The sequence below is a fragment of the Notolepis coatsorum genome, assembly GCF_963971535.1.
Source record: "Notolepis coatsorum genome assembly, chromosome: 11".
Classification (NCBI taxonomy): domain Eukaryota; kingdom Metazoa; phylum Chordata; class Actinopteri; order Aulopiformes; family Paralepididae; genus Notolepis; species Notolepis coatsorum.
In genome coordinates, this window is record NC_140175.1 from 2222445 (window position 1) to 2246680 (window position 24236).

General features: G+C 42.8%; 1 protein-coding gene across 1 annotated transcript; it reads left to right on the forward strand.

Annotated features, from left to right (window-relative positions):
* The first annotated feature begins 10717 nt into the window (after positions 1-10717).
* Positions 10718-22783, forward strand: LOC311236800 (uncharacterized protein). Its single transcript, XM_084324565.1, has 3 exons — positions 10718-10817; positions 17174-17398; positions 21339-22783. Exons 1-3 carry the CDS (start codon positions 10767-10769, stop codon positions 21507-21509), a joined length of 447 nt encoding a protein of 148 aa, XP_084180691.1. The 5' UTR covers positions 10718-10766; the 3' UTR covers positions 21510-22783.
* Positions 22784-24236: the final 1453 nt, after the last annotated feature.

Sequence of the window (24236 nt, forward strand, 5' to 3'; positions counted from 1 at the left end):
TATTATTATTATTATTATTATTATTATTATTATTATTATTATTATTATTATTATCATCATCCAGGAGGGAAAAGACACTTTGGATAGTAGGGACTGCATCTCTGCCTGTCCTGACCAGGAAACACTTTGCAACTGTGATCTCCTCTGGCAGTAGTTGGATATTGTAATGTGTGGCGAGGGGTTGCAGCAATTCCACTGAGAGAAACTGGTCTGAGGCTGGATAACATGCCTGTATGCCTCTCATAAGTTGTTATCCAACTCATGAGAACCTGCTCTCAAGCTCTTGCAGCATTCTGTCGACGACTGGATAGAACAGTCTCTGTCTCAGCTGATCTCCTGAGCTGAGGTCTGAGCTTGTGCCACAAGATGACTCAACTACATACTCGTCCATCCTTTTCTGCTTCCTCCTTTGGCTGGTAGTATGTTCCTCAATCCAAAGGCCATTACATATGGCCTTTGTCCTGTCATACATGTCCACTGCCATCTCTGTGGTGCGATAACCTTTGAGTGTGTCCTGCACTGTGCTTTTAAATAGTACAGATAGTGAAGATATGCACTTTAACACAGCAGCACCTGGAGCCATCCATACCCATGTCCAGTGTCCTATAATAAGCTTTAATCGAACCCTGGTTCATTTCCTCGGATAGTCCGGTTGGTTTGGGGTGGTGTGAAAGCTCATTCACTCTTGCAAGTGAACCCTGCTGCGGTTCATTTGAGATGTGAATGCAAAGCGGACCAAAGGCAGGAAAAGACCCACAAATCTAATCTTTTTTTTATGAGAAGACTGAAACATATGTATATAATGAAACACACAATACAGTTTTTTTTCGATTGCCTAAGCATGATTTTGAAAACGGGGCCCGGTGTTTCAAAACACACAATTAGCACAACCACACACACAATTATCAGAACACCTCAGATCCTTTGCTAAATTAAACACTTGTCAAAACCATACACTAATTTATAAAAACTACATTTTGTTACCATATGAAACACACATTCTGTTTGAACCAGTTACACACACTGCTGTGCTTAACCTAAAACACATTTAACAATTCTACTTCTCAGTGATTAGAGTACTGTAAGTGAAGTACGCAGAGAATGTGCAAATATACAATAAATTCACCAAACACTACACAAGACCAATGCTGTAGACTGATGAAAATATAATTTATTTATCTACATATACCCAAATCAATGATGCAGACTGATGAAAAAAATAACATTTTCTCTCCATATAACCAAATCAGTCAACATTTCAACATGGAGAATCACAACAATACATGTCCCAGTTTTCATGCTACTATGTGCATAACACTGTAAGCTCAGCAAATATCAGACAAACATAAAATACTGTATCCAGTACAGGTTAAAATTACAGTAAAACAAAAAGAAATTGAAAAAAGTGTAACAGAAAATACATTATCTCTTTGTCTAGCTGGATCTGGCAAGATAATTTTTTGTTGTGATTCTCCATGTTGACTGATTTGGGAAAATGGGAGAAAATGTATATTTTCATCAGTCTGCATCATTGGTTGTCTTGTGTAGTGTTTGGTGAATGTATTGTATATTTTCACGTTCTCTGTGTACAGTACTTCACTCTCCTTCCATTTTGGTTGAAGACAGGTGAACTCACCTGCTGCATTTTTATAGTGCTTAAACCTGATTGGTGTATCTACAATTAAGCAATGGTGTGTTTGTGCATCTGATGGCTGTGTTTAACCAATTGGCTCATATGTGTGGTAATTTGACATTCTGTGTCTAATGTAATGCAAGTGTGTTTAGTGTTTTGCAAATCACTGTGTGTATTGTTTTGCAAAAAGTGTGAGGCTGACATTGTAGGGGTGCAAATCTGGGCCTATATTTTGCTCCTTGAGTGTAAGGTTTTGATAATTGTGTAATACTTTTGATTTGAGTGTTTATGCAATTGAAGAAAACTGTAAAGACTAGAGATTAACTGTTTATTTCTTTTGTACATAGGCTGTGCATATATTTGTTTGTTTGTTTGTTTATTTGCTTATGTGTATGATTCTTAACTGTGTTTTTATTTTGTTATTGGTGTATATGTGTGTATGTATGTACAGTATATGTATATATATATATATTTTATATATATATATATATATATATATATATATATATATATATATATATATATATATATATATATATATATATATATATATATATATATATATATATATATATATATATATATATATATATATATATATATATGTGTATATATGTATATTTGTACTCCTGGCTTCTTAGACCAGATCAATGTTTTATCTGGCTAAATAAAGGTTAAATAAATAAATAAATAAGAAACTGATGATTTGGTCCTGTTAACTTTGAATTTTCTATGGGGACTGCCCAGATCCCTCTCATGGACCTGGACCTCACTTTGAGAACCTCTAATGATTCTAGTTATTCAGTATTCATCTCTAATTACTCTAAAATTGCGTATTTTAGAAGCCCCCAATGTTTTCTAACCCTAAAAACGCCCCTGCTTGTGACCACGAGTTGGGGTCCAGTTTCACCAATGAACCAGTCCAAGAACAACATAATCAATCTTAATGGTCTACTTGTTCAGAGTCAAGATATTTAAATGTCCCTTTCTCCTCCCTGCTGGTATTGATTGCGTTGCCAGGGAACATCTTTGTGTCTCCTGGGTCAGCTGAGAGAAATACACCCGGTCCATTTAGAACATCCATGTTGTCAAACTGACCTCCAGCTGACCGACACGCGACACGGTGATGTGAAGCTGACCCACGGAGCCAGTTCATTACAATCTTCCCTTAACCCTTTCACTACCACACTACAGATGGTTAACCCTTTCACTGCCACACTACAGAAGGTTAACACTTTCACTACCACACTACAGAAGGTTAACCTTTCACTACCACATACAGGAGGTTAACCCTTTCACTACCAACTACAGAAAGTTAACCCTTTCACTAACAAACTACAGAGGGTTAACACTTTCACTAACACACTACAGAGGGTTAACCCTTTCACTAACACACTACAGAAGGTTAACCCTTTCACTACCACACTACCAAAGTGTTACCCCTTTCACTACCAACTACAGACGGTTAACCCTTTCACTACCACACTACCAAAGGGTTAACCCTTTCACTACCAACTACAGACGGTTAACCCTTTCACTAACAAACTACAGAGGGTTAACACTTTCACTACCACACTACAGAAGGTTACCCTTTCACTACCACACTACAGAAGGTTAACCTTTCACTACCACACTACAGAAGGTTAACACTTTCACTACCACACTACAGAAGGTTAACACTTTCACTACCACACTACAGAAGGTTAACCCTTTCACTACCACACTACAGAAGGTTAACACTTTCACTACCACACTACAGAAGGTTAACCTTTCACTACCACATACAGGAGGTTAACCCTTTCACTACCAACTACAGACAGTTAACCCTTTCACTAACAAACTACAGAGGGTTAACACTTTCACTAACACACTACAGAGGGTTAACCCTTTCACTAACACACTACAGAAGGTTAACCCTTTCACTACCACACTACCAAAGGGTTACCCCTTTCACTACCAACTACAGACGGTTAACCCTTTCACTACCACACTACCAAAGGGTTAACCCTTTCACTACCAACTACAGACGGTTAACCCCTTCACTAACAAACTACAGAGGGTTAACACTTTCACTACCCACACTACAGAAGGTTAACCCTTTCACTACCACACTACAGAAGGTTAACCCTTTAACTACCACACTAGAGGGTTAACCCTTTCACTACCACACAACAGAACGTTAACCCTTTCACTACCACACTAGAGGGTTAACCCTTTCACTACCACACTACAGAAGGTTAACTCTTTCACTAACACACTACAGAAGGTTAACACTTTCACTACCACACTACAGAAGGTTAACTCTTTCACTACCACACTACAGAAGGTTAACACTTTCACTACCACACTACAGAAGGTTAACCCTTTCACTACCACACTACAGAAGGTTAACCCTTTAACTACCACACTAGAGGGTTAACCCTTTCACTACCACACTACAGAAGGTTAACGGAGGCGACCATGCAAGGTGCCGACCTGCTCATCGGGAGCAATTAGGGGTTAAGTGTCTTGCTCAAGGACACTTTGCCTACAAAACAGTATTAACCCTTTCACTGCCACACGACAGCCGGTTAACCCTTTTCACTGTGACAATACAGAAGGTTAGCCCTTTACTATCACACAACCGACGGCGATGCTCCATCATTAGCATCATTAGCTCCGCAGGGGTCGTGTGGCAGTGAAAGGGTTAAACATGACCTCACTGTCTCTGGCAACCCGTAGTGATGCTCGTTTCACATGCCAGCATTAAAATGAATGTAAATCTGAACGTAAGAAGAGAAAATGCATTTTCCATCTTCTTGCCATTAAACTGGAAAAACTGGCCTCCGACCGGACGAAGCCGAGAGATTCTGGTGAAACAGTTCGACCACTCGAGTCATAACGGCTTTCCGCACACAGTAGAGATGAATAAACCTTTTTTACGAGATGGAAATAATCAAAACCATACCACACTTTAGACCAAAGATCTTGCGGAGGGAAACGGTCTCTTACCTGAGTGAGGTGGACGATGTGTCGTGAATGAACTGAGGACTGAAGTAAGAAGCAACTCTGTATAATAACCTGCAGAGTAGAAGAGCCGCTAAACTGTACCGTAACTAACTGGCGACAAACAGTCTTCCAATGACACTGATCTCAATATTGTAAACTGAAACCTATATATATATGTATATAATTTATACGGTAAAGAACTACCGTAACTAAGTAACCACAGTCAGACTGCTCTCGGTCGGACGGCGCTGGACGATCTGGGACAGATGCAGCCGAGCCAGGACACGTACTATTGGATTCTTCTGAGTGGTAGTGTGTGTGTGTGTGTGTGTGTGTGCGTGTGTGCGCGTGTGTGTGCGTGTGTGTGCGTGTGTGTGTGTGTGTGTGTGTGTGTGTGTGTGTGTGTGTGTGTGTGTGTGTGTGTGTGTGTGTGCGTGCGCGTGTGTGTGTGTGTGTGTGTGCGTGTGTGTGTGTGTGTGTGTGTGTGTGTGTGTGTGTGTGTGTGTGTGTGTGTGTGTGTAATGTAACAGAGGGGGGATCAATACGTGGCTCGGTGTGGACAGGGGGACAGGGGGACAGGGGGACAGTGGTCAGTCCAGCTCCACACACAGAAGAAGGTTCATTAAAGTGGTGTTTAGTTGATGGAATGTAATCTATCAACTATTGAGCCACAGGATTAATACATTTCATGCAACTGGGTTCATGTATTTTTTTTTATATATATATATATATATATATATATATATATATATATATATATATATATATATATATATATATATATATATATATATATATATATATATATATATATATATATATATATATATATATATATATATATATATATATATATATATATATATATTAATATATATATATATACATGCCTGTACGTACTGTACCATGTACCATTCCTCTCTCTTTCCCCCTCTCTGTCAACCAGACACACACACACACACACACGGTTAACCATCTGTAGTGTGGTAGTGAAAGGGTTAACAGTCTGTAGTGTGGTGGTGAAAGGGTTAACCTTCTGTAGTGTGGTAGTGAAAGGGTTAACCTTCTGTAGTGTGGTAGTGAAAGGGTTAACAGTCTGTAGTGTGGTAGTGAAAGGGTTAACCTTCTGTAGTGTGGTAGTGAAAGGGTTAACAGTCTGTAGTGTGGTAGTGAAAGGGTTAACAGTCTGTAGTGTGGTAGTGAAAGGGTTAACCTTCTGTAGTGTGGTAGTGAAAGGGTTAACCTTCTGTAGTGTGGTAGTGAAAGGGTTAACAGTCTGTAGTGTGGTAGTGAAAGGGTTAACCGTCTGTAGTGTGGTGGTGAAAGGGTTAACCTTCTGTAGTGTGGTAGTGAAAGGGTTAACCTTCTGTAGTGTGGTAGTGAAAGGGTTAACAGTCTGTAGTGTGGTAGTGAAAGGGTTAACCTCCTGTAGTGTGGTAGTGAAAGGGTTAACCTTCTGTAGTGTGGTAGTGAAAGGGTTAACAGTCTGTAGTGTGGTAGTGAAAGGTTAACCATCTGTAGTGTGGTAGTGAAAGGTTAACCATCTGTAGTGTGTGTGTGTGTGCTGTGTGAGAGAGAGAGAGAGAGAGAGACGAGAGAGAGATGAGAGACGAGAGAGAGAGAGAGAGAGAGAGAGAGAGAGAGAGAGAGAGAGAGAGGATAGAGCGAGAGGATAGAGAGAGAGAGAGAGAGAGAGAGAGAGAGAGAGAGAAGAGAGAGAGAGAGAGAGAGAGAGAGAGAGAGAGAGAAGCTCATCTCCCCCTCTCTGTGTGACTCACAGATTCTGATAATTTCTGAAATGCCATCTATGAATTCTACCGTGGACTCGCTCTGTTCCGTGGCCTACATTAACGATCGTCATTCTGTGAACCGGGTGTCATCTTGCACATACTGACATACATTCCTGATCAATGTGAATATTGATCAAATTGATTACATGGCAAAACAGGATGTTTGTAGACACAAATTGATCAGGCTAGAAACGGGTCGAAGGTTCACGGTGGTTCTACTCTACGATCTAAACAGAATGACCCGTCAAAACAGAATGACCCGTCAAAACAGAATGACCCGGTCAATATTATGAAGCCTGAACAGATGTATCTGTTATAAACAGGCTTAGAGTTAAAAAAAAAAAAAAAAGAAAAAAAAAAAGGCTGTTATTTAGGACCCAATACTGGTTTCCTTTCCTCCCTCTCTGACTGTGGCATCATCCCCTGACCACTAGAGGTCTCTAGATCCCCCCAGACATAGTGTTTGATAACTGATTGAGTGGGCTGCTGTTCTGGTGACCTTTGACAGAGTAATCAGCTTTGTTTCTGTCGAGTAATCCTCTTAAGAATCAGACCCACAACTCTCCATATTTGTTGTTGTTGTTGTTGTTGGTGTGTCCTGTCCAGACCTAAGAGTTCAATAATGAAGCCACTTGAGTCCCCTGCTCACCTGACGTCATTACTTCGGGCCCATTCACATCACAATATCACGGGTTAAATCACCGTGTGAATATAATTACCACTGCGCTGGCTTTAGAAATGTTGTAGAAAAGTTTCAACTGCCATTCATCTCAAACGGGAAACTTTGTCAACGTGACCTACTACTTCCGAGTCCGCGGGACAACGTTACGGTTGATTTAACGTACCCCCGTTACCCATAAACGAGTGGATAGATAGAAGAGGACGCGGGTCTACATCTGACCGGGTATTCAGAAGAACAGCATTATTAGACGTGCTGCGCAATCCAACGAAAGACAGACGAGCAGGGCGCACTGGAGAAAAGCACGCAATGAAGTCAACACCACCAAGTGGACGGTGCTGATGCCCCAAGGTGCTGATCCTCCAAGGTGCTGATGCCCCAAGGGTGCTGATCCTCCATCCAAGGTGCTGATCCTCCAAGGTGCTGATCCTCCAAAGGTGCTGATCCTCCAAGGTGCTGATCCTCCATCCAAGGTGCTGATCCTCCAAGGTGCTGATCCTCCAAGGTGCTGATGAGAGAGAGAGAGAGAGAGAGAGAGAGAGAGAGAGAGAGAGAGCAGAGAGAGAGAGAGAGAGAGAGAGGAGAGAGAGAGAGAGGGAGAGAGAGAGAGGGAGGGAGAGAGAGAGAGAGAGAGAGAGAGAGTAGGAAGAGAGAGAGAGAGAGAGAGAGAGAGAGAGAGAGAGAGAGAGAGAGAGAGAGAGACTATGAATTGAAACTGGGGGACCCTGATGTAAACAAGACGAAAGTCTTTCTCTGGTCTGCATCCCCTTAACAATTGTGTGTATTGAGCCGTACTGTATTGTACCCATTCTGCAATCTGTTAATAAAAAGTTTTCATTCATTCATTCATTCATTCATTCATTCATTCATTCAGAGAGAGAATGTATGTAGTGTAAACCATTATGTATTAAACTCTAGCCCCATCTAGCTTTTAAACGCAACACTGCAGTAGCAAGCGGTAATGGTTAAGATAGCTCACAGGCACACACTCAACCCGCCACCACCCAAGTCCTGTGTGTGTGTAGTAGTAGTAGTACAGACAGTTGTTTTTTGATTGATTGATTGATTGATTGATTGATTGATTGATTGATTGATTGATTGATTGATTGATTGATTGATTGAAAACTTTATTAACAGATTGCAGAATGGGTACAATACAGTACGGCTCAATACACACACTTGTTAAGGGGATGCAGACCAGAGAAAGACTTTCGTCTTGTTTACATCAGGGTCCCCCATTTTCAATTCATCATAACATACATGACATTCATGACATTACAGATAAGACAGTACTGCTACATCTAGACATTTATGACATACCAGATTTACAAATACAGTACTGTTTGTGATACAAGAAGAGTTTAAGGGTGTTGGGTTGGGGGGGGTTAACTGTACATTGGAGGGGGTTGGGTTAGGACATTTACTGTACATTGGAGGGGGTTGGGTTAGGACATTGACTGTACATTGGAGGGGGTTGGGTTAGGACATTTACTGTACATTGGAGGGGGTTGGGTTAGGACATTTACTGTACATTGGAGGGGGTTGGGTTAGGACATTTACTGTACATTGGAGGGGGTTGGGTTAGGACATTTACTGTACTTTGGAGGGGGTTGGGTTAGGACATTTACTGTACTTTGGAGGGGGTTGGGTTAGGACATTGACTGTACATTGGAGGGGGTTGGGTTAGGACATTTACTGTACTTTGGAGGGGGTTGGGTTAGGACATTTACTGTACTTTGGAGGGGGTTGGGTTAGGACATTTACTGTACATTATTTGGAGGGGGTTGGGTTAGGACATTTACTGTACATTATTTGGAGGGGGTTGGGTTAGGACATTTACTGTACATTATTTGGAGGGGGTTGGGTTAGGACATTGACTGTACATTATTTGGAGGGGGTTGGGTTAGGACAGTGGTTCTCAAACTTTTTACACCAAGTACCACCTGAGAACGTAGCTGGCTCTCCAAGTACCACCATATGACCGGCGTTAAAATACAGTCTATTCAGCTATACACAGTTCACGCAGGAGGCAAATGTATTCCTAATACCATTATTTATTGTTAACTTTTGTCAGACACAGCCACAATGTACAAAGGGATAGCACTAGAACTAGCAAACGCTTCCACACAACTCATACAATGCAAGGGGCATTGAGAACATAATAACTAACATTCTCACATAGCAAGTGGGAAAATTAAGAACAACTGTATTTCAGCAAATGTACTTAATTCTCTCTCTATCTCTCTCTCTCTCTCTCTCTCTCTCTCACTCTCTCTCTCTCTCTCTCTCCCTCTCTCACACAGCAAGCAACTGTCCGTCATTCTCTCTCACACACACACACACACACACACACACACACACACACACACACACACACACACACACACACACACACACACAATTATTTTGTTACAAAAACTTAATTTCCTGCATTCTGGTGCAGGAATTTTTTAATTTTTACCCTTTAAATGCCAGTGTTTGTGATGGGCATCACAAATTATTGTAAAAAAGAAAAGAAAACACATATTCAATACATTTTTGAATGTTTACCCTTTAAATGCCAGTTTGTGTGATGGCATCACAAATTATTGTTAAAAAAAACACACAAAAAGTCAAATATTTACAATATATCAAATGCAAAGTAAATTTTTCTGGGGGGGATTATTACAGGCTAGGCATGTGTCAATGATTAGCAGAAATACATATTTTGATGGATTTTTTGTAATGTCAGATTTAACACCAACTCTTTTCAGAAAAGTAGGAGTATTTCATTTTGTATCTGACATTACAAGAAATCTAAAAATAAATGGTTATGATCATAGATTATAGATTATCTAACTATCGCGCTGCCGCAACCAGAAACACTGGCCTGGCCTGCTTCTAAGTTCAGTCGCCTGACTGCAAAAAAAAAATAAAAAATTTTTAGCTTTTTTGGAAATGTTTTCAAGTACCACCAGCAGTACCACCAAGTACCACTAGTGGTACGCGTACCACAGTTTGAGAACCACTGGGTTAGGACATTTACTGTACATTGGAGGGGGTTGGGTTAGGACATTTACTGTACATTGGAGGGGGTTGGGTTAGGACATTTACTGTACATTGGAGGGGGTTGGGTTAGGACATTTACTGTACATTGGAGGGGGTTGGGTTAGGACATTTACTGTACATTGGAGGGGGTTGGGTTAGGACATTTACTGTACATTGGAGGGGGTTGGGTTAGGACATTTACTGTACATTGGAGGGGGTTGGGTTAGGACATTTACTGTACATTGGAGGGGGTTGGGTTAGGACATTTACTGTACATTGGAGGGGGTTGGGTTAGGACATTTACTGTACATTGGAGGGGGTTGGGTTAGGACATTTACTGTACATTGGAGGGGGTTGGGTTAGGACATGGTAATAACACATAGTTACATTCACACCCAACTGATGATAAGAATGTTGATAAACCTGTAGGCGGAGAGGTCATCAGCAAAGAATCAAGGAAACTACAGTATGAATCTATATTTAAGTTTCCTTGCCTCCGATGCCCCTCACGCACCTGACGCCTACAGGCTCAGCGACATTCTTCAGAGCTGGGTGTGTGGTGTGTTCAGCCACGCGTGATCGCTTCCCTTCGAGGAAACGGACGTCACAGCATCAGGAGGGTTATAGCAGCCGCACGCCCAGGACCTGGATGGTGGGTTTGGACCGTTCTCTGGACGCAGGCTATATGGAGCGTGAAATGGTGAGTGAGAATACTTCACCAGCGTCGACCATCTCTTCTTATAATAATAATAATAATAATAATAATAATAATAATAATAATAATAATAATAATAATAATAATAATAATAATAATAATAATAATAATAATAATAATAATAATAATAATAATAATAATAATAACTTTATTTCTATAGCACCTTTCATACAAGAATTGCAGCTCAAAGTGCTTCACAACAGTAAGAAAATACAGGCATAAGCGAGCATACATTTTTTTTTTAAAGATAGAGCGGTAGCAAGGTAAGGTAAACCACAGTTTTCCAGTAATACAAATAATAAAATAGAATAGATTAGATTAAAAAAGTGCTAATAAAAATAGAACGGACAGTAAAAAGTTAAAGCTAAGTTCAATAAAAATGTATATAACAACAGAGCAGTGCATCGCTCTTAACACTTTGAGTTTCTTCACAAAGTTATATAATAAACGTATTGATTATATATTATATAAAATATAATAATACACTTTATTTCTATCGCACCTTTCATACAAGAATTGCAGCTCAAAGTGCTTCACAGCAGCAAAAAAGATGGGTACTAAATGAGCAAAATTATAAAAATCACAGTTTTTCACATTAGGCTCAACATCCCAACAGGTCGTCACCTTGTTTATGGTTTGATTCTATGGCCGTCTTCAAATAGACAATAATAAAAAAAAAAAAGGGTAAACTAGAATAGACAGAGTAAAATAGTGCAATAGCGTAGTGCAATAAAATAGTTAGTAAAATGGAATAGACAGCAATAGTGCAGTGTAATAAAATAGTTCAATAAAATAAAATAGCCCTCATCTACAGTACAATAATCACAGTGTTGATGTAATTAGTCTAGGGGGCACAACAGAGCAGCGCATTGCTCTAAACAGAATAAAAGAACGCCGAATTACTGTTTGATTTGAAATCTTTATTTCAAACATGCAAAGAATACAAACAAACAATAACAAAAGCAAAACACAACTCAATCCACATGTTCGAAAAGGAGTAGGAAGAAGTATACACTTATTTAATCCTACCCCTTTTCCACTACTCAAATGAGTGTACTATTTTAAAACATAAAAAAGAAAAGAAAAAAATATATATATATATGCAAAACAAAAAAACTAAAACTATATATGTAAAACATGAAAGAAATAAAATAAAAATGTAAACACCCATGAATATCAAGTCCCTTCCTCATCCCTGTACCTTATGAACATAATTTCCTTATACATCAGTTTGAATTGTCTCATGTTTGGACATTTCTTTAGCACCACATTCAGACTGTTCCACAGTTTCACTCCACATATCGAGATGCAGTGTCTTCTCATGGTAGTGAGTACATTTAGTACATTTAGTTTAACAGTTTAAAACCGTCTTTACCCACGGTCTTCTCTGTTTGATATCCACACAGTACTGTATATCTGTATGTCATAAATGTTATGATGAATTGAAAATGGGGGACCCTGATCATGATGTAAACAAGACGAAAGTCTTTCTCTGGTCTGCATCCCCTTAACAATTGTGTGTATTGAGCCGTACTGTATTGTACCCATTCTGCAATCTGTTAATACAATTTTCAATCAATCAATCAATCAATCAATTATTCACAGAGTGGTCACCTGTCCTCCACTGAGGTACAGTATGTACTGGTACACATATAACATTTACATTTACATTTAGTCATTTAGCTGACGCTTTTATCCAAAGCGACTTACAAGTTCTGTACGACAAGCCATCAGGAAGAGCACAACTCTATCAGCTGAGCAACAATGTTCATCAAAGTGTTGCGTGTTACAGTGTAGGTTAGTATATTAGGACAAGTGCATGACAGTATGGTTAGTTAGGGTTTTTTTTTTTTTTTTTTTTAATTCAGATAATGGTTGAAGAAGTGAGTCTTTAGTCGACGGCGAAAGATTGGACGTGTTTCGGCTGTCCTAACTGGGGTGGGTAGTTCATTCCACCATTGTGGGGCAAGGACTGAGAATAGGCGACTTCTCTTTGATGACCCTCCCGGAGCTTGGATAGGAGTAGGTCTGAGGCGGCCAGAAGATGCAGAGCGTAGGGGTCTTGAGGGTGTGTAGTTAGAGACCATTGACCGGAGGTAGGCGGGAGCAGTTCCCTTTGCCGCACGCTATGCTAGGTCAAGGGCCTTGAAGCGGATTCGTGCAGCAATGGGGAGCCAGTGCAGGTCCCTAAGAAGTGGGGTGACATGGGCCGACTTCGGTAGGTTTGAGATCAGGCGGGCCGCTGCGTTCTGAATGAGTTGAAGAGGCTTAGTGGCAGTGGCCGGGAGGCCAGCGAGCAGTGCGTTGCAGTAGTCGAGGCGGGAGATGACTGTTGATTGGACGAGGAGTTGGGTGGCTTCTTTTGTCAGGAAGGGGCGTATCCTTCTGACGTTGCTCAGGAGGAATCGGCAGGTTCTGGTTGTCGTTGCGATGTGAGCAGAGAAGTTCAACTGGTCGTCGAGGACAACACCAAGGTTCTTGGCGGTCGGGGACGCGGTCACAGCTGCATTCTCGACTGTGATGGAAAGGTCGGTCAGGGGGGAGGATTTGGCCGGCAGGTGGAGCAATTCTGTTTTGCTTAGGTTCAGTTTGAGGTGGTTGGTCGTCATCCAGGCGGAGATGTCGGACAGACAGGCCGAGATCCGCTCAGAGACGTGGATATCTGAGGGAGGGAAGGAGAGGAAGAGTTGAGTATCGTCGGCATAACAGTGGTAGGAGAAGCCATGAGACGTGATAATGTTACCCAGTGATTTAGTGTAGAGGGAGAAGAGAAGGGGTCCTAAAACCGAGCCCTGGGGGACACCCGTCCGCAGGGGGCGGGTGGCCGACAGGGTCCCTCTCCATGACACTTGGTAGGAGCGGTCATTGAGGTATGATGACAACCATGTCAGCGCAGAGCCAGCCACTCCCATTCCTGCGAGGGCCGCAAGGAGGATCTGGTGGTTGACTGTGTCGAAGGCTGCAGATAGATCTAGGAGAATCAGGACAGAGGAGAGTACACATAGAACTAGTACACATAGAACTAGTAGTACACATAGAACTAGTACTCATAGAACTAGTACACATAGAACTAGTAGTACACATATAACTAGTACACATAGAACTAGTACACATAGAACTAGTAGTACACATAGAACTAGTAGTACACAGAACTAGTAGTAGACATAGAACTAGTAGTACACATAGAACTCTAAAATATCATGACGGTCAAGGTTGGAATGGTAACAACAGGCAACCTTGTACTTTTGATTGTTGACAAAATCTTTGTTTTCTTTGTAAATAGATTGTAAATAGGAATCTATATCAAGATTCAAGAGGTTAGGTGGTGTAGTGGGCAAGGCGCTCGCCACCAATGCAGGAGACGCTGGGTTCGAGCCCAGCTCTCCACATTGCTATCAGCTTGGCTGGTCGTTCATACTAACACAATTGGCAGTATTAGGGGGTGGGAAGCTGATGGGTGGGGATCGGACGTTGTGGACAGCGACTCCTACAGGTCGGTTGTGCGCCTGCGCAGCAGAATCAGGAAGCGACGGGGGCGGCGTGTCCCTCCCACGCAGACCCCCGCCGCTGAGAGATCGCGCTGTTCAGGTGAAAAGATGCGACGGCTGCCTCCTCGAGTACCGGAGGGGACACGTGATGCAAGGCTTCGTCCACATTGCAGCCGGTTTGTGGGAGGCATGGCCTAACAGCGTTCGAGACAGGGGAGGGTAGAATTGGACGATACGAAATTGGGATGGGAGAAAAAAAATTGAAAATGGGAGAAAAAGTAGATAAAAAAATAATAATTTAAGAGGTTTATTTGTCACATACATACCAGGGCAGACAGTGAAATGTGGGTGGTCGATTGTGCAATAATACTAATAATAAAATAGACATTAGTTAGGTATTAAGAAGACATAAGATGTGCATGATACAAATAGACATGCTAAATTCCTGAGAAGGCACTGGGTCCTATGTACACTACTATACAAAAATATATACAGTTTTAACTCTGTCATTATGCTATACTTACTATAGTATAGACTATACAAGAACCACATCGGTTCTTTCCTTAAAGTGACCTTTATATTCCTCATTCCTTGACCTTTCCATTTTGTTTAAAGTGACATTGCACCTTAAAGCTCAGCACCTTTAAAACACCACTAAAGGAATGGCTGGTGACAAAACAAACCTGCACACACAAATAGTCAAGCAGTATGTTTTAAAGATAGCAGTGAATTAATTACTGTAATATTATGTATTGTATATTATGTATTAAAGTGTTATTGTGATTTGTTGTACACATGTATTAGTACTACTGCCATCGCTGTTATAACCAAAGGTTTGTTTAGATGTTTTGTGATTCCAAGAAACATCTCTTGAGGGACAACAGATGGAAACCAGCCATGGCTATAATCTGGCTTTTTTTTGTAATACATTGGAGTTTTGTTCATTAACTTGCACTGTCCCTGCGTAAATAAACATATCAAATCAAACACACCTACAGGATCTGTCTGTCTATGTTCCCATTTCTCCCTCAGTCTTTTTTTTTTTTTTTTTTTTTTTTTCTCCATTTTCCTCCGATTTTCTCCCATCCCAATGTTAGTCGTTATGCCAATTCCCAATCCCCTTCCTGGTCGCTGCGCACTTACCCCCCACAGTCGGTCTGGGAGAGTGGAGGCTATCACATGCTTCCTCCGACACACGTCTAGCCAATCAACCGCTTCTTTTCACCTGGCAGCGTGGATTCTCACTGAGAGGGCGTAGCGTGTGGAAGGATCACACTATCCCACTCAGGTCCTATCCGCGCTTAGCAGGCGCCCCGACCGAACTGTAGGAGTCGCTGTTTACAACGACCCGGACCCACCCCGCCAGCTTCTCCCACCCTCTAATACAGCCAATTGTATTAGTGTGAACGGCCAGCCAAGCTGGTGACAACCCCGGAGCTGTGAGCTGGATTCGAACAGGCGAATCCAGCCGCTCCGGGGTTTGGTGACGAACGCAATCTCCGTTACGCCACCTGACCGCCCTTCTCCCTCGGTCTCGATATAGATGTTCAGAACACAGGCAGCACACAGAATACTAAATACTACCGGAAATACTAAGTATCCGTCACTCCATCCATCTTTGAGAATGTAGTGGTCAGCCAGGCACAGAGAATCTTACAGGACCCTTCTCATATTATTCTATATCCTGAATACCAAGTTCTTCCCTCGGGGGGAGACGGTTCAGAGCAAGTCGATACAAGAGCAACCAACCGCTACAAGCTCTCCTTCCTTCCTGTACATCCATCCATCGCTCTCCTAAATAAATCATCTAGTAGAACACGGTAACACTTGAGGTTTTGTTCTGTTCCCTTGAGGTGCCACTTAACGGTGTTGTCACCTCTTTCTTGTCCAAATCGTGTGGCAATATAATTAGGGCACGGTGCAACACTAAGGGCAAGGTGCGATTTAAAGGGCAAGGTGCAATGTGAAGCGTTTGAAATGAGTTGACCTACTTACAGGTCTGTATGTATGTATGGTTGTAATCCCATTGTCATATTTGTCTGATGTCCTATTTACTGTATGAATGATTGTTTATATATCTTTTTGTTTTGGTCTCTACACTGTTTATCAGACTGATGCAGCAATGATGTTCCTCCTATATTTTCCCCTGTAACGTTTATTCTTATCTTATCTTATAAAGGAATACTTGACCACTCAAGTTCAAGTTCAAATTCAAGTTCAAGTTCTTTAATAGTTGTCATACAGAAGTACAGAATACTTTCATACAAAATGCTTCTTACTGTTACGCTCCAGAGACTGTGCTAGACAAGATAGTATCAAATAACATAATAACATAATATAGCATGTAATTTAGAAGAAGAAAAATGAGGTCACAGTGTTCGGTATAGACATATGTACAATGTTCTGAGTTACCATATAATATACAATACTATGCAGTGTACTAATGTACAGTACTATATAGTGCAAAGCAGAAATGGGATGAGGTACAATTTTAGGTACAATTTACAGTAAGGTGTACGAGTTGTAGTGCAATCCTTCATCAATAAATATAAAGTGTGGGGAGTGGGTGCTACAGTGTGTTTGTTTAAAGTGGGTGTGTGCTATAAAGTGTGGGGAGTGGGTGCTACAGTGTGTTTGTTTAAAGTGGGTGTGTGCTATAAAGTGTGTGGAGTGGGTGCTACAGTGTGTTTGTTTAAAGTGAGTGTGTGCGTGTGGATGTGTGTGCTATGTGCGTTTGGTGGTTGTTGTTGTGTAGTGTTCATTCATTGTTCGTTTAGCAGCCTGATGGCCTGGGGATAGAAGCTTCTTCTGAGTCTTTCTGGGTTGTTGTTCTTCTTACGGCTCTTATCTTAGGAGTCGTCCTGCGGGAGAGACGGTGAGGAGGAGGAGGAGGTGACCAGACCGGCCGGAGGTGGAGACGGTGGGGAGACGGGTTCCGAGGGGGACGGGGGGATCAAGGACCTCCACAGCGCTCTGACCCAGGTCACCGACAAGATGAAGGGCAACATCGTGGCTGTGCTGGAGAGGGGCGAGAACCTGAGCGACCTCTCCCGGATGTCGAGTGACGTGGAACGATCCGTCAGTAAACCCCTTTTCATGCCTTTTCTACACCGAGTGTGTGAAGCCTATACTGTCTACCGTCTACAATACATGAACGTGTGATTATACTGTATGTAGTACATTACAATATACACTGTATACATGGAAGGTGTTTAATGGGTTCAAGAGATTCAAGATTCAAGATTGTTTATTGTCACGTGCACGGTTAAACAGACAATTTGCCATACAATGAATTTTTTTTTTAAGATAATTTTTTTAGCGTTTATCGCTTTTTACTACCGGGCAGTCCAGTAGAGAGAGAGAGAGAGAGAGAGGAAGAACGGGAGACAGAGCGGGGGGGAAGACATTCGGCAAATGTCGCCGGGTCCGGGAATCGAACGCGGGTCGCCTAAATACTTTCTACAACGGAGTTCGGCGATTTGCGAATCTGATTGGCCAGTGTCATTTCTGGTCATAATAATAATAATAATGGATTGGATTTATATAGCGCTCTTCGTGACACCCCAGTGACCCCAGAGCGCTTACAGAGTCCATTATTCGTTCATACACAGTCATCCCGGTGGTGGTAAGCTGCAATTGCAGCCAGAGCTGCCCTGAGGCAGACTCACGGAAGCGTGGCGAATAATCATCGCCTACGGCCCCTCCGACCACCACCAACATTCATTCACATGCATACACATTCATACGAGGCAAGTAGGTTAAGTGTCTTGCCCAAGGACACAACGGCAGTGGGATGGACATGGGCTTGAGCGGGATTCGAACCACCAACCCTTCGATCATTGGACGACCCGCTCTACCCCTGAGCCACGCCGCCCCATGTGACATGTACGCCCAATCGTGGGACCGCAAGTTTCTACACTGGTTAGGCTTAGGCGCTCGTTCGAAGTCGAGTTTGTCTTAGAGCATGGCGATAGAACGCCTGCCCTGATTCCGACGGTTAAGCTTAGGCACTCTTTCGAAGTTGGTTAAGGTTAGAGTTTGTCTTAGAGCGTGGCGATAGAACGCCTGCCCTGATTCCGACGGTTAAGCTTAGGCACTCTTTCGAAGTTGGTTAAGGTTAGAGTTTGTCTTAGAGCATGGCGATAGAACGCCAGGTGCTTTGCAGGCTGTTTGACGCGGAAATGGGCAAAGGCACAGCTCGTCACGCTATTGGGCGCACATGTCACATGACCAGAAACGTCAGTGGCCAATCAGATTCGTAAATCGCCGAACTCCGTTGTAGAAAGTATAGACAAACCCGGGTCGGCCGTGCCGCGACGCAGCGCGTTACATGGTTCGCCACTTGGGGGCGCCACATCACACAATACTTAACTTAAACATATTTAAATACAAGCGAGTGCTAGAAAATAAGGTAAGAAAATAGATAAATATATAATGGAGACACTAACATGAAGTCACCCACAAATACAAAGGGGCCGGGGTGGGTCGAGAGAGTCCCTTAGACCAGGTTCTGTCCCATAGACTTCAATGGTTCTGGTCCCTGTCCCGTGGAGGCTTAGACCAGGGTCTGTGTCTGTCTGATACGGGTGTCTTTCTGTACAAACCACCACAACGTTGGATAACCTGTCTTCGCAGCTCATCGGCTAGCGACGTCACTGCCGCGCCGGCTACCGCGACGGGGGGGGGGGGGGGGGACACACACACTCTCTCGCGGTGACGGAACACAGCGTGAGAAGAGAGTTTATGGGGGTGAACACAAGGAAAGCTGCAGGCCCAGATGGGATAACAGGGTGAATACTTAAGACCTGTGCCAACCAGCTAGCCCCGGTGTTCACCACCATATTCAATCTATCTCTGGCTGAGTCCGTGGTCCCTGCCTGCTTCAAGGTGTCCACTATAATCCCTGTACCAAAAAACTCCTCCCCAGCAGGTCTTAATGACTACAGACCGGTGGCACTCACCTCTGTGGTCATGAGATGCTTTGAGAGGCTGGTCAAGGATTAGATCTGTGCCTCCCTCCCTCCCCAGTAACATGGACCCACTGCAGTTCACATACAGGACGAACAGGTCCACTGACGACGCGGTCTCCCAGGTACTGCACAACAGCCTCTCTCACCTTGACAGCCAGAAGGGGGGCTATGTGAGACTGTTGTTCATTGACTACAGCTCAGCGTTCAACACCATAGTCCCCACCAGACTGGTGGACAAGCTGATCGAGCTGGGTCTGAGCTCCGCCCTGAGCGCCTGGGTACTGGACTTTCTGACCGACAGGCCCCAGGCGGTCAGGGTGGGTGGACACACCTCCAACTCAATCATCCTGAGCACCGGCTCCCCCCAGGGCTGTGTCCTGAGCCCCCTGCTGTACTCACTCTACACACACGACTGTGTGGCCAAGTTCAGCTCCAACTCCATAGTGAAGTTCGCGGACGACACGGTGGTGGTGGGGCTGATCTCTGACAACGACAAGAAGGCCTACCGGGAGGAGGTTGATGCACTGGCACGCTGGTGTCAGGACAACAGCCTGCTCCTGAACACTGGTAAAACCAAGGAGCTGATCGTGGATTTTAGGAGAATACAGCAGGGGACACACACGCCACTGTGGATAAATGTTTCAAGTACCTGGGAGTCCACATCACAGAGGACCTGACATGGACAACACACATAGACACTGTGGTAAAAGAGGTGAAACAGCGCCTCTATCACCTGAGACAATTAAGGAAGTACAGGGGCTGTAGAGAGCATTCTGACGGGGAACATCACTGCCTGGTTTGGAAACAGCACGGCCCAGGACAGGAAGGCCCTACAGAGAGTGGTGCGCTCAGCAGAGCGTACCACGGGTATTGCACTACCACCCCTGCAGGACTTATACAACAACAGAAGGTGCAAATCCAGAGCCTGCAGAATAATGAAAGACCCTCACCACCCCAACAACAGCCTGTTCAAGCTGCTGCGGTCAGGCAGACGCCTCTGTATACACCCAGCAAGAACAGAGAGACTCAGACTCAGCGTCTTCCCCCAGGCCATCAGAACACTGAACACTGAACTCTCCACACACAAACACACACACACACATACGCACACACACACACACACACACACACACACACACACACACACACACACACACACACACACACACACACACACACACGCACACACACAAACGCACCACAGGTCACTTTAACACAAGAAAAGGTCAAAAAAGAATAATAATAACTTTAAGGAAAGAACTGTTGTGGTTCTTGTATAGTATAGTTAGTAATAGCAAGTATAGCATAGGGATATAGAGTAAAACTGTATATTGTATAGTAGGGCTGAGCCCAAACGTTCGAACGTTCAAACCTTCATTCGTTACATTGGTATTCGAATTCTAAATCAACATTCGAATTAAAAATAATAATAATTAAAAAAAATATATATATATATATATTTTTTTTTTTAAATATTTTTTTCTATTCATTCTGTTTAAACCAATGGGGTTTTTCTTCACAGTTGCAGATACAGATTAGGCTACACTAATATTATAGTATTAAAAGAAACTGATGAGTTATATTCATTAGAAAGTTGATTTAGTTGGGCTGGGGCTTCGCCCTGGGCTGGGTCTGGAAAGAAAAAATACTAATTTAATCAGATTAATCACTTTATTCAAATTGAGGATTTAGTTTGAGTATATAAAAAAAATAAAGAAAATAATTATTTAAAAAAGAAAATTAATTAAAAACGAAGGTAAAACCCTGACGAAGTTCGAATCCCAAAAACAGGCTTCGGGGAAACAGCCTTATTGTATAGTAGTGTACATAGGACCCAGTGCCTTTAATTCGCAGCTAACATTGTATTGCATTTATCTCAGGACTTTTATCATGTCTATTTTATGTCTCTTTTATTATCTTCTACTTATTTGACTTACTATTGTATTCTTGCACAATCAAAGTGGGCGTGGCCACCCGCATTTCACTGGTATGCATGTGACAAATAAACCTCTTGAATCTTGAATCACACTCCGTCTCTCTCCTTGTAGGCGATGCGGTTCCAACGTAAAGCTGAGAAAGTCAAAGCTTCCTCCAAGAAGACGAACAAGAAGATGGTGGCGGCCATCGTGATTGTGGTGCTCTTCGTCCTCCTCATCATCATCATCATCATATCACTGCTTGCTACTGGAGTAGTCCCTATGGGAAAGACTGACCCCTGACCCCTCGCTATACCATTCACCAACACTAACAGCTACCCTCAGGGCCGGACTGGGGAAATAATTCATACCGGGAGATATAGCGCGAAATATAGCCCCAATCAGGCCACTTTTTAAGCGGGGGGTCTGGGGGTCCCCCACCAGGAAACTTTTTGTTACAAAGACTTAATTTCCTGCATTCTGGTGAATTTTAGTGCATGTGAATCACAAACTAATGAGCCAACAATTGCTTAGTACAATGTACTGTTATGGACCTCAAATAAAATTGTTGTGGCACTAGCAATGCTACTCTCTCCACCTTCAAAAAGAAAAAAGCAAGAGCACAACATATTTTTCTATTTACTATTATAATACAGTTAACCACTCTCTCCTGTAAGGGCCTTTCTTTTTCTTTGTTTTATCCCTCTCTCCTCCACCCTTTCTCTTTCTTCCACTGTCCATCTTGACATCAACGTTAATTGACTTTCGCTCTACTGTATCTCTCCCGAGTCCCTCACTACCTGGCTCACTGCCTGGCTGTTATTCTGCATCTGAGTGCCGTCTGCCATTCCATTCGCCGCCACCGCTGTCAATCAGTTGTATCGCCTGGTCCCGCCTCCACCAATCACAAGCGGCAGCACGGCTCCATTGTGTGTGTGTGTCCGCGTGAGGGAGAGAGAGAGTCAGATAGTTCTCCAACTCTGTCGCAGACAGTGAGATCCTGGTTGTTCCCCACCCACCTAGGTTATCTAACTATCGCGCCGCGCCGCCGCCACAACTAGAAACAATGGCCTGGCAAAAAAATAATAAAAAAAGAAAATTAATTATTATTATTTTTTTTTATATAATTTTTTTTTTTAAATCTGTGCAGGCCAGGCCACCGGGAAAACTCCCGGTGCTCCCGATGGCCAGTCCGGGCCTGGCTACCCTACACCCCTGCAGTGGCGGCTGCTGACCAAATTATTTGGTGAAGCAAACATTTTATTTTTAAAACACCCCCCACTGTGTGTGAGTTTGTTGGTATGAAGCTCCCTGTCTGAGGACAGAACTTGCAACTCTGCCTTCAACCTGTCTGAATCAAAGAGATGCCCATAGCCTTTCTTCAGTGGCATCAAGGGAGGGGGTGGGTGAGGGGGGGGGGAGTCCCCCCACCTTGGTGGAATTTCTTTTTTCTTCTCGTCATTGCATAATGTTTGTCATGTCCTATTCCAATAAAAAAAATTACTTATGATTGTGCTATATTCTATTGTGCTATATTTAATTTAGTTTATATCCCATTAAATGTACAGTTGTCCAGCCCTGGCCTATATTTGATTTCATAGTTATATTCTATTCTATTGTGCTTAACTTAGTCACATGATGAATTGAAAATGGGGGACCCTGATGTAAACAAGACGAAAGTCTTTCTCTGGTCTGCATCCCCTTAACACATTAATTGCCAATAACGAGTATACTCGTTATTGGCCACCATGCGTTGAGTGCCAACAACGAGTAAACTCGTTTTTATGATCGTTATTTCTTTTATATTCGCTATTGGCATTCATAATTCATCCAGGAAGCCTCCGGGAGCCAGCTGGACCCAGTCTGATATTGCAACACCTCAATACCGCCGCCTGGTGGATTTCGGGCGAGTTACACTCCACTCTAAACCGGAAGTGGCGCTCTGTGCATCAGGGAAAAAGCTCCGGCAGAGATATCTTGTTACGTGGATCAAGATACACACTCGAGTGCATTGGATCGCTTTCGAGACGCAAGAATCAATATGCTTTCGCCGTTTATTGCGTCCTACAAACGGAAAATGGATCTAGCAGATCGACGTCAAATAATTGGAATTTTTTTTCCCAGACGCATCGGCCACAGGTAAGAGGAATCTAACGTTATTTCCAGCTCGATCGTCTATTTATTTCATTACAATCTGTCCGATCAACGTATGGTGTCTTACTAAAGAAAGCCGTTAGTGACAATCAAGAAATCATAAACGACCCCCCCCCCCCCCCTTTCCTTCATGCATGATGGAGCATAATGTATAGCGATCATATGACATTTTTAATATAGCGTGTATAGGGACGCAACGCCAATCGATAATGTATAATACACGTCAGGGCCTATAGCGCGCATTCTAGGAATTACTGCTATACAGTCTAAAAACATACTTATATTCTCGACGGTACCAATGTATGAATGGAAAAATATAACGTTCCCACATCCGGAACGATAGATACCCGATGTTGAATGGGCCATAGTAATGTCGATATAGCTATAATATTCAAAAGGTTATAGCCCTGCAAAGAAGGTGAGCCACTCCATAGGCTTACAGCACTGGCAGAGTGTTAAAGGATAACTCCACTATTTTGGGAAATTAGCTTATTTAACATCTTCCCTGGAGTTAGACAAGAAGATGCATACCTTTTTTGTCTCTGTGCGTGCATTTTAGCTTTGGGAATAGATGCTTGGTTAGCATAGCTTAGCTTCATCACTGGAAGTGAGGCAGGACAGTAGCCTTACAGTGTCTTACAGTGTATTGCAAGGTCTGACATTGACCAAACTTGATATGCATGACCTTGGTGGGCTCTAGGTCAACTCCTGAAAAGGGGGTCAATGTCAGACTTTGCAATCAAAAGTTAGGGGGCTAATAACCCTTGCCATAATTTCAGTGCGCCCCTAACTTTTGATTGCTTGCCTATTCTAGAACATTTGTGATGTCACAGTATGATGTCATAATCAACCATTCTAGAACATTTGTGATGTCAC

Coding starts and splice junctions, on each gene's coding strand:
- LOC311236800 (XM_084324565.1), top strand. CDS start 10,767: ATGGTGGGTTTGGACCGTTCTCTGGACGCAGGCTATATGGAGCGTGAA. Junction 10,818..17,173: donor GCTATATGGAGCGTGAAATG/GTGAGTGAGAAT, acceptor CTCTTATCTTAG/GAGTCGTCCTGCGGGAGAGA. Junction 17,399..21,338: donor CGAGTGACGTGGAACGATCC/GTCAGTAAACCC, acceptor CTCTCCTTGTAG/GCGATGCGGTTCCAACGTAA.